Genomic DNA, 13,812 nt, shown 5'->3' on the forward strand with positions numbered 1-13,812 from the left:
GCAAAGAAGGTGACAAACAATTAGTGACACAAGGGATATTAATATCACTAATAATATGAATAAAGTGTAGGTGTCCTGTAATCCCTGTGGCAGTCGGGTGGCAAAGTTGAAGCGTTCGTCCCATGCAGCAGCGATTGTGCTTCCACCCAGAGCATTGAATCAAAATGTCAAAGTGTATCTGAGACTCTGACCCCTGCGTGTTCATGTATTGTGAGACGGCACAATTAAGGGAGTCCTCCACTGGGGCCGGAGACATCTGGAGAAGCAGTCAAAACACGAGGGAGCCTGCCATTGTTTTTTTTTATTTCAAAACGGAACTGGTCAGCGGGGGAGAGAAAAGAGGCCGGTGACTGCAGCTAAACATGGTTTCCGTCTTTAGTTTTGCTCCCAAACAGGATGCATGAGCATGACTGTTGGTCTCAGAGCGGCACCACTTGTTTTTGGGCTGTGAGTGGACGACCACATATTGGTCACGATTCAACCCCCAAACTCCCAGGGACCGTCTGGATATCAGCGTATTTACTGATCTCTTTGGCAATAATGTTGTGGGTTTTTCTGCTGCAGCTCTTCGACAGCTTTGCGGGCTCGTCCGGAGCTGGACATGAGACGCTGTGCACCTCCAAGGCCTGCTTCACCCTGCACACGGTCAGAGTGAGCTTTGAGATGGCCGGTCAGAACTGTGACCACAATGGAGGTTATCTGATGACAGTCAGGGACCGAGAAGAAGAGGATGTGCTGCGCTCGCTTCTCTCACAGATCCAGAGGCAACCGCGGGACAGGGCGCTTAAATTCTGGATCGGATTAAAACTGCACAGAGGGAACTGCGTGCGGGCGGACAGGAGTCTCAGAGGGTTTAAGTGGGTTTCTGGAGAGGAAGATTCCAACTACTCCAACTGGGAAAAAGAACCGGTCATTACATGCACGGAGGAGAGATGCGCAAAGGTTCATTACACTGCATCGGATCAGAACCAACTGAAATGGACTGCTGGAACTTGCAAAAGCCCTTCTTTTTACGCGTGTAAGTTTTATTTTAAGGGTATGTGCAGACCTCTGGCTCTACCGGGACGTGGAGAAATCACCTACACAGCGCCCTTCTCCGAAGAGCCGCAGAGAAGTGAGATGGAAGTATTTCCCATCGGAACATTTGCTGATATTTCATGTGGTGACCAACAGTCTCATTACTCCGTGTGCAGCATGGGGAACGACGACACCTATCGGTGGACTGAGCCTGGTCCATTCTGCGCAACAGGAGCGCGTAATTGCGCGCAGGACAACGGCGGATGTGAACACCTGTGCCACCAGGGTGCAGATGGAGTTCGATGCTTTTGCAAAGAGGGTTACGAGCTGGACCAGGATGGACTCACGTGCAGGATAAAAGCCACGTGCGGCGCGGAAACCTGTGAGCATCAGTGCGTAATGGGGGAATCTGGCTTTTCCTGCACGTGCCCGGACGGGTTCGAACTAGACGCGAACCTGCGTAACTGCTCTGACATCGATGAGTGCCAGTCACAAGCCTGCACGGACCAACTGTGCCTTAACACGCACGGCAGTTACACGTGTGCGTGTCGAGGCGGCTACCAGGTGGTCGGCGGTAAGTGCGTGGATATCGACGAGTGCGCGCGCACGAGTTGCGAGCACAGCTGCGCGAACAGCGTCGGCTCCTTCTCTTGCTCCTGCCGCGAAGGCTTCACTTTATCCGGGGACGGCCACTCGTGCGTGGACATTGACGAGTGCTTGAGTGATCTGTGCCAGTACACGTGCGTCAACGCGGTAGGCAGCTTCTTGTGCGCGTGCCCGCGAGGCTTCTACTTGGAGAGCGACGGGTCGGCGTGCCTCCCGAATGTGACAGGGACGTCGGCAGCAGAGGAGGAAACGCAGGAGGTCGTCACCGAGTCCTTCAGCAGGACCACAGTGGAGCTCCAGCACCAGGCGCCGCGCACTGACGCCACGGCTGTGGAGCCGGTGAACGAGACGCGCGCGGGTCCGCAGAGCAACACGTCCTTGGTGACGGGCGTGGCCGAGACAGTTGACTCCCGGGTGCTGGTCTGCGTCCTCGGCTCGGTCATCCCGCTGCTGCTGCTGCTGGCAGTGACTCTGGCTATCGCGATTGTTCGATGCAGTCGTTCCCAAAAAGAAGCGAAGAAGAAGAAAAACACGGACGGCTACTGCTGGGTGCCTTCTGGTTTGGACCCGCGTTTAGAGAAACTCTACGAGTCCATCTTGACGGATGACATATGACCTGATAGTGATGAGGAAGACTGTCGACATATCAAAGTGCTTATTTATGTTGTTGTAACCTCCCTATGTTAGTCGATGTGTTGTTGGAAACATTATGAAATGACTAATCGGACAAAAGAAATGGAATAATCGAAAGAGACATTGTGGATTTGAAAAGAAGTAGCAATGTGTGATTGGCTTTCTCTACGGTTAACTTGGTGTAGAGATCTGATAGTTTGGACTGTTTTGTTTGAGTTTATAAGGAGAAAGTTGTCCCAGGATGTAAAAAGTCAGCTTGTTTTGTATTTTGTCTTGCCACAACCGGACACATTTTCTGACAGCCTGCTTGAGTGATGCATGCACTGATATTTGTTCACTTAACCTGTGACTAGCTCCTAGCCATTGTTGTCTTTATCGCATTGTTCGGACGACATGTTTTTACAGTGTCGCCTTTCAAATTCCACTCGGCCCTGCGATAAACCATTTTCATTTTCTGACATCTGATGCTGGTGTAAATATAATGTAACTATCATCAAATGTACGTCAGAGTATCGAATCAATACTGTATGTAATGTAATGATGAAGAAATGCTATGAGAGGAAAAACCAAATAGTTTGCGTCTGATATATAAATAGCTTTTTATTATTGCATTATGATGCGTGCCTTCAAGGAAAAACACCCAGCAGTCAAATTGTATCTCATTTCCTTCCTGTCTTTAATGTTATCATTGTCCTGGTGGGTGTTCCTTCCTGGGTTGTAGCCCGTTGACTCTTAGTTCTCCTTCAGTCAGTCAACATTATCAGAGTATACAGCACGACATCATGGCCTGCCTGCACCGGACTACCTTTGAGCCAGTGAAGGCCATGACAATGACTATTTTGATGTCAGTGTTTATTTCCCCATCTATCAAGACGGGATCAGGCATGAGGCAGCCCGCGGCCTGCAGGCCTTTCTGCACCGGAAGTGACTGCATAACCGTAAACCAGGACAGGGTGGATTTTCAAACAGCCGAGGAAGCGTGCCGCGACAGGAACGGACAGCTGATGACGTGTCGGTCCGAGGCAGATAAGAGCACGCTTGACATTTTGAGTCAAGATTTGCACGGAAACTTCTGGATTGGACTGCGTTTACCGGCTGCCGCCTGCAGCAACCTTTCAGCTCCGCTGAGGGGCTACGAGTGGACGTCCGGCAGCGGGCACAGAAGCTTCAGCCCGGACTTCCGCCCCTGGAAAGACGGCGTTAAAGTCTGCTCTCCGCGCTGTGTGTCCCTCTCCAGTGATCGGAGGTGGACCGAGAGGCCGTGCTCGGACAACGCCGATGGCTTTCTGTGCAGAACGAAGCACAAAGATGCATGCCAGGCACAGGAATTATCAGACCAAAAAGTCATCCAAAGCGCTCAAGGCTGCTCAGTTGGCCCTTGTGAGCATAAATGCACAGATGTAAGAGGAGGTTACATATGCTCTTGTCACGCAGGATTTATACCAGACAGGAAGCAGCCGGAGCGGTGCACAATTCACTGTGCACAGCAGAAGTGTCCTGCGATATACGAGGGTAACATGGAAGCCTTTTACTGCCCAAATGGCTTCATATTGAATGAAAAGTTTTGCGAGGACATTGATGAATGTCTGAGCGACGGATGCGATCAGGAGTGTGTCAACACTTTTGGAAGTTTCGTGTGCTCCTGCCGGAAAGGGTTTGTGATGAAAGACCAAGTCCGATGCAGCCAAGCAAAGGACAGTGAGAGTTTTGTTGTCACCACCCCCTTGGTGAAACCAGCCACCAATAATCAGACGCTGAGGGGCTCTTCAGCGCCCGCCGGAGGCTTTCTCTGGATGTGGATCCTGGCGGTGGTGGCTGTGGCCGTGCTCGTAGTCGTGATCAGGTTTTATGTCGTGAAACGCCAGAAGCTCCGAGAACAAAACTCCAATCAGCAGCCTGCTGTCGCTGTGGACGATATTGAGTGTTAAATCCAGTCCCAACAATGATGAGCACCAACTCCACACCTGAATCTAGGTAATGCATTACTTTTTATTAATGATACTAATAAATACAAATACATGAAATGAAGGGGAGCTTGTTATAGGTCTTTCAGAAGTGGGTGGATTGGGCCACTCGGTTATTCATCTGCATAATTAAAAGCAGATGTGAAGGTAAACAACTTAGTACAAAATGTATGTAATTTGATGTTTTACATTGGATAAAGAGTGTACTTATGTGTGTTATCATTTTGCTGCTGTTGGTGGAGCTGAGAGGTCGTTTGGTGTAAAGTCTTCACTGTTCTCATTTGATGAGCTTAGCGTATGTTTAGGATGAAAGGGCTTTACAGAGTAAACACAAACATGTGTGCGTATGGATTTAACTGTTTCTAAAATATGAGTTTTGAAGTACCTGTGAAATGATGTGCTTTGTGTTCATTTACGTGTCATGGCAAGGAAATAAAATCTGAATTCATTCATAACAAGACCACTTTTGTTCTTAGAGCGCCACCTACTGTTTCTTTCTTGTGTTGTTTGATTGAGAAAAAGAATATCTGTCATTTCATTACTGGCAGACCTTCATTTAGTAAGACAACCAGTATTTTTAAGATAATACATTTCAAAAGGTAAAAATAAGTTGTTGTTTTCTTGGAGGACATTTTGAAATGTTACAGGATGGGCACAGAAAATAAAAATGATAAAATGATTTCAACCTCTGATCATTTATTTAATTTTAAATGAAATAAAATGAAATTGAAATAAAAAAATTTTAAAAACACTGTCTACACACTTTTACAACTTGCTGCGTGAACAGTACCTACTTTCTTTTTTGCAAAGCAGGTAAAATAACTTTCTTTGGCAGGTTCAACTCTGTTCTCAGATATTCTTTTCTCACTAGTAAAGAACAGCCCAAAGTCTGCCTTTGCTTCTCCATCTCTTCCTGTAGGCGTCCTATGATGCGCTGCAAATTGTACAATTTTACAGAGTGCACAAATTAAGTATTTGTTTTGCATTATCATTTTTTGTAATGCTTTTTATTTTAGTTTTAGTTCAAAGTTGTTGCAGTTCCCCACAGCTGCCATTAAATGTTACTGTTGACAGATATTTTACTGATAGCACCAAATACTTCCTATTTAAAAGGACTTACAGCTGAGAATCTACTCCCTATAATTCCCAAATAGAGAGTCCTGATAATAATATGACCTTAAGGGGACCTTACAGGGGTTATCTTGTAGACAAGTTACATAATCAACTCTGAGAAAGTAAACTCTCAGTCATTTATCCAAACAGGAGAGGAGACTTTGACCGTCACTGAGCGCTGCCTTTATGTCACTGGGTCTGTCGCGTGTTTCCTCTTCTCTCGCAAAAAATAAGCAAAGCAGATAAGATCGCTATTAAACAGGAAATCCAGCATTTCATCAATGAGACAACACTAATGCTGCCAATAAACAAACACCATACTAAACAGGTGGGCAATGAGAGGTGACAGAAATGACGTAATGTGCTTCGGAAATGGGAACCAAACAATATAATAATGAAATCAATGATTACACATGAAAGCATAAGGTCCAAATCATTCTGAATAAGGCCGCTTCGCAGTTACAAAGTATAGAAGATAATATTTTATCTTTGTGAAGGAATTGCAGCCCTTACACCTGAAAGTTTAAAATATACTAAACATATTTAATTGATTCATGACATCATGATATCTTGCTATTAACAGTCAGTCAGGTACTGTTATATCACCGCTGCTATCTTTACTGTCTCTACTGTGCGTGTGAGGGCTTGACAAAGAACAACATACAAAGCGCTAATGCATAATTATTTATTTTATAAGTCACAGAATTAACAGAATGGGTTTCCACCCATAACCAGTTAGACGTGCAACAGCCCTGTAGTAGATACTTGTCTCCACACAAATTAATGGCTGAGTTGCAATTGCAGGCCACTGCGTGACCTCATGCGGGCGTGGAGAGAGCTGTGTTGATAAGACCGGGTGGTACAAACTTAACCTGGATGGCACCGGTTGTGGCTGACATAACCTCACCTCTCCCAGTCAATACAGGCCCGTCATGAGCTTCGTCAGCCAATCATAACAGGAGGAGTAGCCTTTTTAAGAGAAAAAAACACACAAAAGGTTGGGTTGTATCAGACTCTGAAAGAACTTTGTGTTGGCTACACTTATGTTACTTTAATCTTAACTTGGTTTTATGATGATCATTTTTCATAAATGATTTAGTTTTCCCAGAACTGAGTTCTTTTGCGCGACTATTCACTCTACATTTAGATAAGAATGAGCCAAAAAAAAAAGTTACAAACAAACCATAGATTCAAGCTAACTTCATTGCTATAAGTTTGTGAAAATGTTTAAAATGACTTAATATAAAATTAATATAATGTCCACAATATAGAGGCCGTAACATGTTATTTTATCACACAGCGTGACATAATATAGAGATTATATCATGTCATGCTTTGTGATGAAATGTTGAATGATGAAATTTGAGTGGGAGGAGAAAAGGCACTTTAAGCCCTCAGCGCTGCCTCACAGGCATCGCCTTCGAGGCTTGCTCACCTCTAATTCTGCGATTTCCAGAGGTCTGGCTTTTGTCAAACATGAAATACCTACAGTGTCTAATTCACCTGGTTGTACGTTAATTTATAATGCAAAGTAACGTGTAAATGATCCTGGGAGGCTGTTTTAGGGGCATAAACCACCGTTAGGCTACTTAAGTAAACACGGAAGTGGAGGCCCTCGTCTCATCCTATCAGAAATAAGGCGTCAGTTCACAGCGTCGTGTCATTGGGTTAAAGTTGGTCCCCCACCTCCTCGCTGATGTACATAATAACAATCGGATCTGTGCTAGCATGTGGAGACAGCCCTGTGAGACCACAAGTAACACGTTTTGCTACACACGTGAAGCAGTCCGGTTGTTGAACACTTCATTCGTTTGCAGAGTAAGCTGAGAGACAACCCTCCACCGAGCAGCAGCATGTCAGCCGACGGCGTGTTCAGGACCCGCTCTCTCGGCGTGGCCGCCGAGGGTCTTCCGGACCAGTATGCCGACGGAAAAGCAGCGAAAGTCTGGGAGCTGTACATCGGAGACACGCAGAGTAGGACGCAGGAGTACAAGAGCTGGGTGTTGTCTTTGCTGAAAGAGCAAGGGGTGCGGAGAGTACTGGATGTAGCCTGCGGAACAGGGTAATGTCTTTAAATTCGAGCTGGCATGAACGTCTCACCAAGCTACGTTGCACATTTTGTCAATTAAACCAATGCCTTTGTATATCAGCAACAATAACTCATTCAGTCCAAACCTTTATGCATTTTCTATACCTGTACAACCGAGTCTTTAATTCGGCATTGGTTGTATACATTAAGTGTCTGTTATTTCAATATAATAGTTTGATGTGTCTCAACTGTGGTAAACTAAGTGATGTATTGAGACGTTTACGTTTCAAAAATGGGCCGGTTTTACTTTTAAGTGTGTGCCGAATTGAAGACCGCACCCAACAGTACACATAACGAGTTTTGGGACGTGCTGATTTTAAAATTGGCCTTTAATAATCGCCCTAAAAGTTCCTGAATGGGTGTGACCGTGAAGTGTAGACATGCAGACAAGTACATGCAGCTCCATAGCAGAGTCTAACTTTGTAAAATGTGATTAATGCCAGTGTTTCTCATTTCAGTTTAATAAACAATATTGTTTTTTGTTTGTTTTCGTTTTACTTTCTGGTGCTTTTTAAGAGCAAAATATTTGAACCTGCATTAAATAATTGATTTCAGGTTTGGATAATTCATCATGTAAAAGTAAAAAACATGCCTATTTTTTTTTCCAATAATAAATACGATGGATTATCTTTCTAGATAGTCAAGTTGGTTTGACCTTCCTGGAATTTCAACCCCGACTAGGTCAGCGCGTAATGAATGAAAGTGCAGAGTTGCACCAGCCGCTGTGGCAGTTCCTGCCTCAGGCAGCAGTCTGGCGCTCGCCCACCAGTTCAGGTTGTCTATTAAAATGGCTTTTATGTGTCAACTAGTCTTATGGGGCAAAAGCATGAAGACAGAGGTGTTGTCCAGCAAATCTGTACACTGTTTCCTTTTACATTCACACCCAGGTTATCCAAATTTGAAGCACATTCTAATCAACAGGAGGCCACTGTTGTGGAGATGTACTGTTTGCTTTTGTGGATATCATCTGCTAAATATATGTGAGAAAGCAGTTTTGGTGCTTGGTAAACTGGTTCTGGGTTGATAAATGAAGATTTGACTGGTTCCATGCAGCCTGTTTACCTACGCTGATAATGTATCTATGTCCTGGAAAAATAGCAAGGCCATCGGCTGAACGCAGACAGGGGGGGCAATATCCTTGAACCTGACCCTGTAGCCTCCCTGTTGGCATGTACAACAGCATTTTATATTAGACAAGCATCCATTCAGTGATCCGCAGTTAAGTTGCAGAATGGGCTGCTGAAAAGATTTTTTTTTAATCACCTAAAAGCAGAAATTACAGTCATATGCATCCCCCCAAAAAAATAGATGTTGTAAAACTTCATATCCCTCACACAGATGCTGGAGAGCCGATATGGAGAAAAGAGCTACAGCCTTGAACCTCCGTCCTATAGTGAAAGTGTGTCTGGGCGATCTAAACATGTTCCCAGTGGAATGAGGTTACACATGGCCTTCCTATTTTTGGCTGTCTGAATGTGCCTGTGATGCAAGGCTCCACAGTTCTTCTGCCATGAGAGTCTGGTGATTTATGTAGGAGCAAAATAAGCTGCCAGATCAAGCTTTCTATTAATGACGTCATGGACTTAACTTGCCGGTTAATTTCCATGATCACAACCACAGAGCAGTTTTTCGTGCTTTGCTTGAGATTTTTTTTAAATTTGTTTTACGTAAGTGCAAGTGAATCAAGCTTGTAAAAAACAAAAGTAACATGATTCAACTTCAGCGACAGTTATATAGTTGTAGTGTAATTATGTGCTGTTGCATATTGTTGCCCATTAATCATACCATCATTTCCCCTTAACATTAACTCACAACGAGTAACAAAATACATGTAATCGCAGGGGAGACTTCAGCGTAACAAGAGTCCAAATAGATTTAAGGTGGTGTTTTGACCTGTGGAGCATCAGTAGCAACTCGCTAACAAATATCAACCATTGCTTTATTTCTGTAATCCGTATGATGTTGATGACATTCCTGAGAAACTGCATTGCTTTATGAAAATAAAGAAATGTTAGTTGTGTTGGTCTGTTGGTGTCGGAGCACACGTTCTTGGTGTAAGTCCACATATATTTACAATACATACACATTGTTGACATACGGTCCTATCAGTTACACATGAAGGGCCTGAATTGAAAGTGACATTTCACATTTTCACTCGCGTTCTGTCAAAAAAATCGATAAAGTCAATAAAATCCTAATTGCCGAGCACATCAGAGACGCATGTCTTGGTCGTGTCATTGGCAGAGCTTGTGCGGTTACACCGCTATTTACACAGAACTTGTATTATGTCTTTTTTTTGTAGAGTTGACTCCATCATGCTGGTGGAGGAGGGCTTTAATATGGTGAGCGTGGATGCCAGCGACAAAATGCTCAAGTATGCACTGAAGTCGAGATGGGATAGAAGAAAAGAACCAGCTTTTGACCAGTGGGGTACGCCATTTTCTTTTTGACAGTAATTTAAATCAGTGTCTTTGGAGGATAAGCTGTGCACAGTATTTTAAATCATGTTGAATCAAATCACTGTTGTGTCCATTAATGTCCACCAGGGGGCATCCTCGTGTTTTCCTCTTGATGTGATTGTGTTGTTTTGACCTCTTGTTCTTATCCCTCGTGTCCTCAGTGATTGAAGAGGCCAACTGGTTGACGTTATCGCAGGATATTCAGAAACCCGGGGCTGGCTTTGATGCCGTTATCTGCCTCGGTAACTCGTTTGCCCACTTACCCGACTTTAAAGGTACGTAGTTAAGAGACACAAGCATTACTCTTATACAATACATTTTTTCCAATGACCTTTTTCTTTCCCTCATTGTACTTAAATTTGCTGGTTAACGCACAAAAAAAACCAACCGTTCTCTGGATTCTCGATCACAGTGAGAGATGCATTGCTGACTTTCTCCAACAAACTATATCCGTCCTCAGAGAGATGCATGTGATTCACCAACATGAGCTCTTATTCTATCGATGTGATCTAATTGAAGATCGTTGCGTTGATGGTGCATGTTCACGGTATCGCTCTCAGGGGACCAGAGCGACCAAAAGTTGGCCCTTCAGAATATTGCCAGTATGGTCAGACCGGGAGGGATCCTCATCATTGACCACCGTAACTACGACTTCATCCTCGAGACCGGCCGGGCACCGCAGGGCAAAAACATCTACTACAAGGTACTAAACTGAATGCTTTCTTCAGTGGTGCACAGGTACGACATTGGATGGAGCATTTTGTAACCCATGCACCTGTTTTCCCGTGTATCCAGCAGCTGAAGAGCTGGTGCGCTGTTGACATCTGCAATTGCCGTAGTACATCAGTCCTTTGTGTTTTAAAGAAATCATCTTATTGTCTGTCCCAAGCGGCAAACCCCTGGTGCTGAAAAATAAAGTCAAAATGCCAAAAAAGTGGCATTAAAAGCGAGAATCTCCAGAGAGCCCCATGTACCAACGGGTACAGAAAACATATGTATATATGTCTCCTCAAATGAACTGGCTAGTTTCTGAAATGATTCCCCAGGAAAAGTGAACTGCATTACGAGCTTGTAAGAGACTACTTAAAGAGGAACAAAGAAGAAGAACAAAGGCCATCTGCAGAATAACACAGAAAAGGGGCTGTTTTTAATTTAAAAGTCTGCTATATCCAACTTTCCGTTGCTTTGTGAAGAGGAGTTGGACAGACAGAATTGCTTATGAATGGTTTATTTACACCATCCCTAGCAGCAGCTTAGTTTAAGACCTAAATCTCTATCTTGAGCCTGCCGGATATTGTGAGATTTTCAATGGAAGTGGCCCGAGAAAAGCAGATGGAAATAAGAATGAAATTGGCAGGTTTTAAGACACTTTTGGCAAAAAAATAGATAATGTCAGGAGTATTGTGTGAGGGGGAAAGAATATCTGGAAAAATAATTTGGGTGTGTTCATATGTGGCTTCAAATGATGTGTGGCATCTACTTTGTAGCTACAATTCACAGTCATTTCATGGATTATGACGACATACGTCCGGCAAAATTTGAATTCAACAACCAATCCTGCAATTTATGAACTCCTCTTATTGGTAAAAGTGGAAAGATGTTGTATGGAAATAAGAAGATGTAACAGCAGGTGCCAAAGGCAATGAGGCATATTTGATTTCTAAAAAACAACTTCCGTATTCTTTAATCCAAGCCAAAGTAAGAACTAAGCAGCTGGGAGGCCTAAACAGAAAGACTAAGTCAACAGTCGCGTGCGAGAGTAAAATCCACTTCTGATACCTCTGTAATCCCAGAGTCTGCTCTCACGGTCCAACTTTTCGTTTGTGAGAAGTGTTTTGGTGCCTCGTACTCAAGCAGCATGTTTGATGAATGTGTGTTGCAGAGTGATCTACCTCAGGACATCTCCACTTCGGTGCTGTGGGTGGACAATAAGCCCCATATGATCACTTTGGACTACACCATCCAGGTGCCAAAGGCCACCATCGAAGACCTTCCTGAAGTCAGGTAGAGCGACACGCTGATCACAGTTCTGCTCACAAAACACTGACGCCTTGCATGTACACTGAAGAACTTGCAAGTGGCTGCAAGACATGCAAGTTCTCTGGCTAGAAGCGCGCATCATGTATCACCATCATGTTATATAGCCTCCTATATAGCCTTAATATTGTATGTGTGTGAAGCAGTCGGCTAACTTCTTCTGCAATATGTAAAGCATGATGCCCTGCGACTGTATGAAGTGTTGCATATGAACACATCACCTAGCTCTAACTGACAATATGAGTTCAAGAGCTAGACACCTCAAGCTTCCTGATGCTTGTCTTTTCTCTGCATATGTAGAGCAGTGTCTCTTTAGCATTCATTTCATCAAAGGACTGACTTCAGGCGTCAACACGCATTTGCGTGACCTTTTTGTTTTTTTCCATCTCAGGTGTTTTTGTGAAAATGTTTGCGTTTGATATGTCTCCTCCGGCCCGCCTTGTTCTTTCACGGCGAGCTCTCGTAACGTTGCTTTCGGATCCCCTTCACAGTCAAAGGTCTTCTCACCCGGCGTGTTCAGACCCCATTTCTAACGTGCGCCTGCTTTGTCCTCCCCAGTAAATTCCGTTTGTCCTACTACCCTCATTGTCTGGAGAGCTTCAAGGGTTTACTGAAGGGGGCCTTCAACGGCAAAATGGAGCACAGCGTCTACGGAGATTTCAAGACGTACGTCCCCGGCCAGTCCCAGGCCCCGTGCTACTTCATCCACGTCTGTAAGAAAACAGCGTAGGAGCCCGCCAGCCAGCGTGCAACGCACAAACACACTGCTTGGAAGATGATAGCCCTTAATGTGCTTCTGCTGTCTTTCAGATTTGGGTAAAGTTATGTTTGAATATGTTTGAAACAAATATTTTATCTTTAGATCTTTGTAAACCAAAAAAAAAAAGGAACAAATAATAATATATATACATCATGATATCCCTGTGATCAGGAGAGTTGTAATTTAAAATACTCAATTTATACCTGTGTGCGAACAATTTTGGTTGGTTCTGATCGCTCCAAAAATATATTCAAAATTAGTTGGACCACTGTTTTGCCCGTATCTGGTATTTTTCCACAGCGCTGCTTGTGTTTACCTTGTTTCCTCTTCCTCTTCGTCTTCCTCCTCCCGCCTCTCTGAACTGTGAAACCCGCAGTGAACATTCAAAATGTTGCTGTTCATTGGAGATATTCCTCATGATGGAACACTTGATATTAATCGGCATTAATGGACAAAGTGCTAAGATATATATATATATATATATATATATATATATATATATATATATATATATATATATATATATTCTTAGACAATTGTATTTTTTTAAAGTTTACAACAAGGGTCTTAAAAACATAAAATATAAAGCAGCTGTGTCTTTCCAGTACCGTAGTCGTTCTTTTGCTTTGTGCTTTCGAGCTGGAAAAGAAACAGATCTCCATCTGGCCGACTGCCTTTCTTTAAGTTGACATCGTCAATGAATTACTTAACTCTTAAAGGAGTCCCCTTTTGTTCAATAGTAACCTACCACACCTTTGTCGACGTCACCTAAAAAAAACAGACGAGAGAAAGAGCGAGTGAAGATTGTGAATCACCCTGACACCTTAAGAAAAGAAAAGGCCTTGTTCTGCGGTTTGGAGTGTAACACAAGCGCCGTCAGTCCAATCAACGGTCCTCCACTCTGAAGGGCCCTCGGCTCCCTCGCCACATCCCCTCCAGCGACAGAGCTCAGTGACCTCTGACCTCCTCTGAAGCTGAACAACAAAAGGATTTCTGCGAAGGCTCTTGAGAGAACCACTTCTCATATTTAAATGGAATGTTGCCTCTTTTTTTAAATTTTTTTTTATTTTTTTTATAGCAATTTAAGGTTTTGTATCGGTTCTTTAGTTTCCCTAATTTCATGGTACAATGAAC

General features: G+C 43.7%; 2 protein-coding genes across 2 annotated transcripts; both read left to right on the forward strand.

The window, feature by feature from the left end:
- Window positions 1-448: 448 nt before the first annotated feature.
- Window positions 449-4,678, forward strand: LOC137787787 (complement component C1q receptor). The gene is made up of 2 exons (XM_068580523.1): window positions 449-2,235; window positions 2,946-4,678. Exons 1-2 carry the CDS (start codon window positions 541-543, stop codon window positions 4,182-4,184), a joined length of 2,934 nt encoding a protein of 977 aa, XP_068436624.1. The 5' UTR covers window positions 449-540; the 3' UTR covers window positions 4,185-4,678.
- Window positions 4,679-7,077: 2,399 nt separating this feature from the next.
- On the forward strand, window positions 7,078-12,793 carry gnmt (glycine N-methyltransferase). Its single transcript, XM_068580710.1, has 6 exons — window positions 7,078-7,395; window positions 9,725-9,852; window positions 10,043-10,156; window positions 10,442-10,584; window positions 11,764-11,885; window positions 12,477-12,793. Exons 1-6 carry the CDS (start codon window positions 7,187-7,189, stop codon window positions 12,646-12,648), a joined length of 888 nt encoding a protein of 295 aa, XP_068436811.1. The 5' UTR covers window positions 7,078-7,186; the 3' UTR covers window positions 12,649-12,793.
- The last annotated feature ends 1,019 nt before the right edge of the window (window positions 12,794-13,812 follow it).

Source organism: Clinocottus analis, unplaced genomic scaffold, assembly GCF_023055335.1.
Source record: "Clinocottus analis isolate CAN_PGR_092001 unplaced genomic scaffold, fCliAna1.0.p SCAF_17, whole genome shotgun sequence".
Lineage (NCBI taxonomy): Eukaryota > Metazoa > Chordata > Actinopteri > Perciformes > Cottidae > Clinocottus > Clinocottus analis.

Excerpts from the sequence above, each read along its gene's own strand:
- LOC137787787 (XM_068580523.1), top strand. The coding sequence starts at position 541 with ATGTTGTGGGTTTTTCTGCTGCAGCTCTTCGACAGCTTTGCGGGCTCG. Across the intron at positions 2,236-2,945 it reads CCATCTTGACGGATGACATA|TGTCCTGGTGGGTGTTCCTT; the intron begins TGACCTGATAGT and ends TAATGTTATCAT.
- gnmt (XM_068580710.1), top strand. The coding sequence starts at position 7,187 with ATGTCAGCCGACGGCGTGTTCAGGACCCGCTCTCTCGGCGTGGCCGCC. Across the intron at positions 10,157-10,441 it reads CCACTTACCCGACTTTAAAG|GGGACCAGAGCGACCAAAAG; the intron begins GTACGTAGTTAA and ends TATCGCTCTCAG. Across the intron at positions 11,886-12,476 it reads GAAGACCTTCCTGAAGTCAG|TAAATTCCGTTTGTCCTACT; the intron begins GTAGAGCGACAC and ends TGTCCTCCCCAG.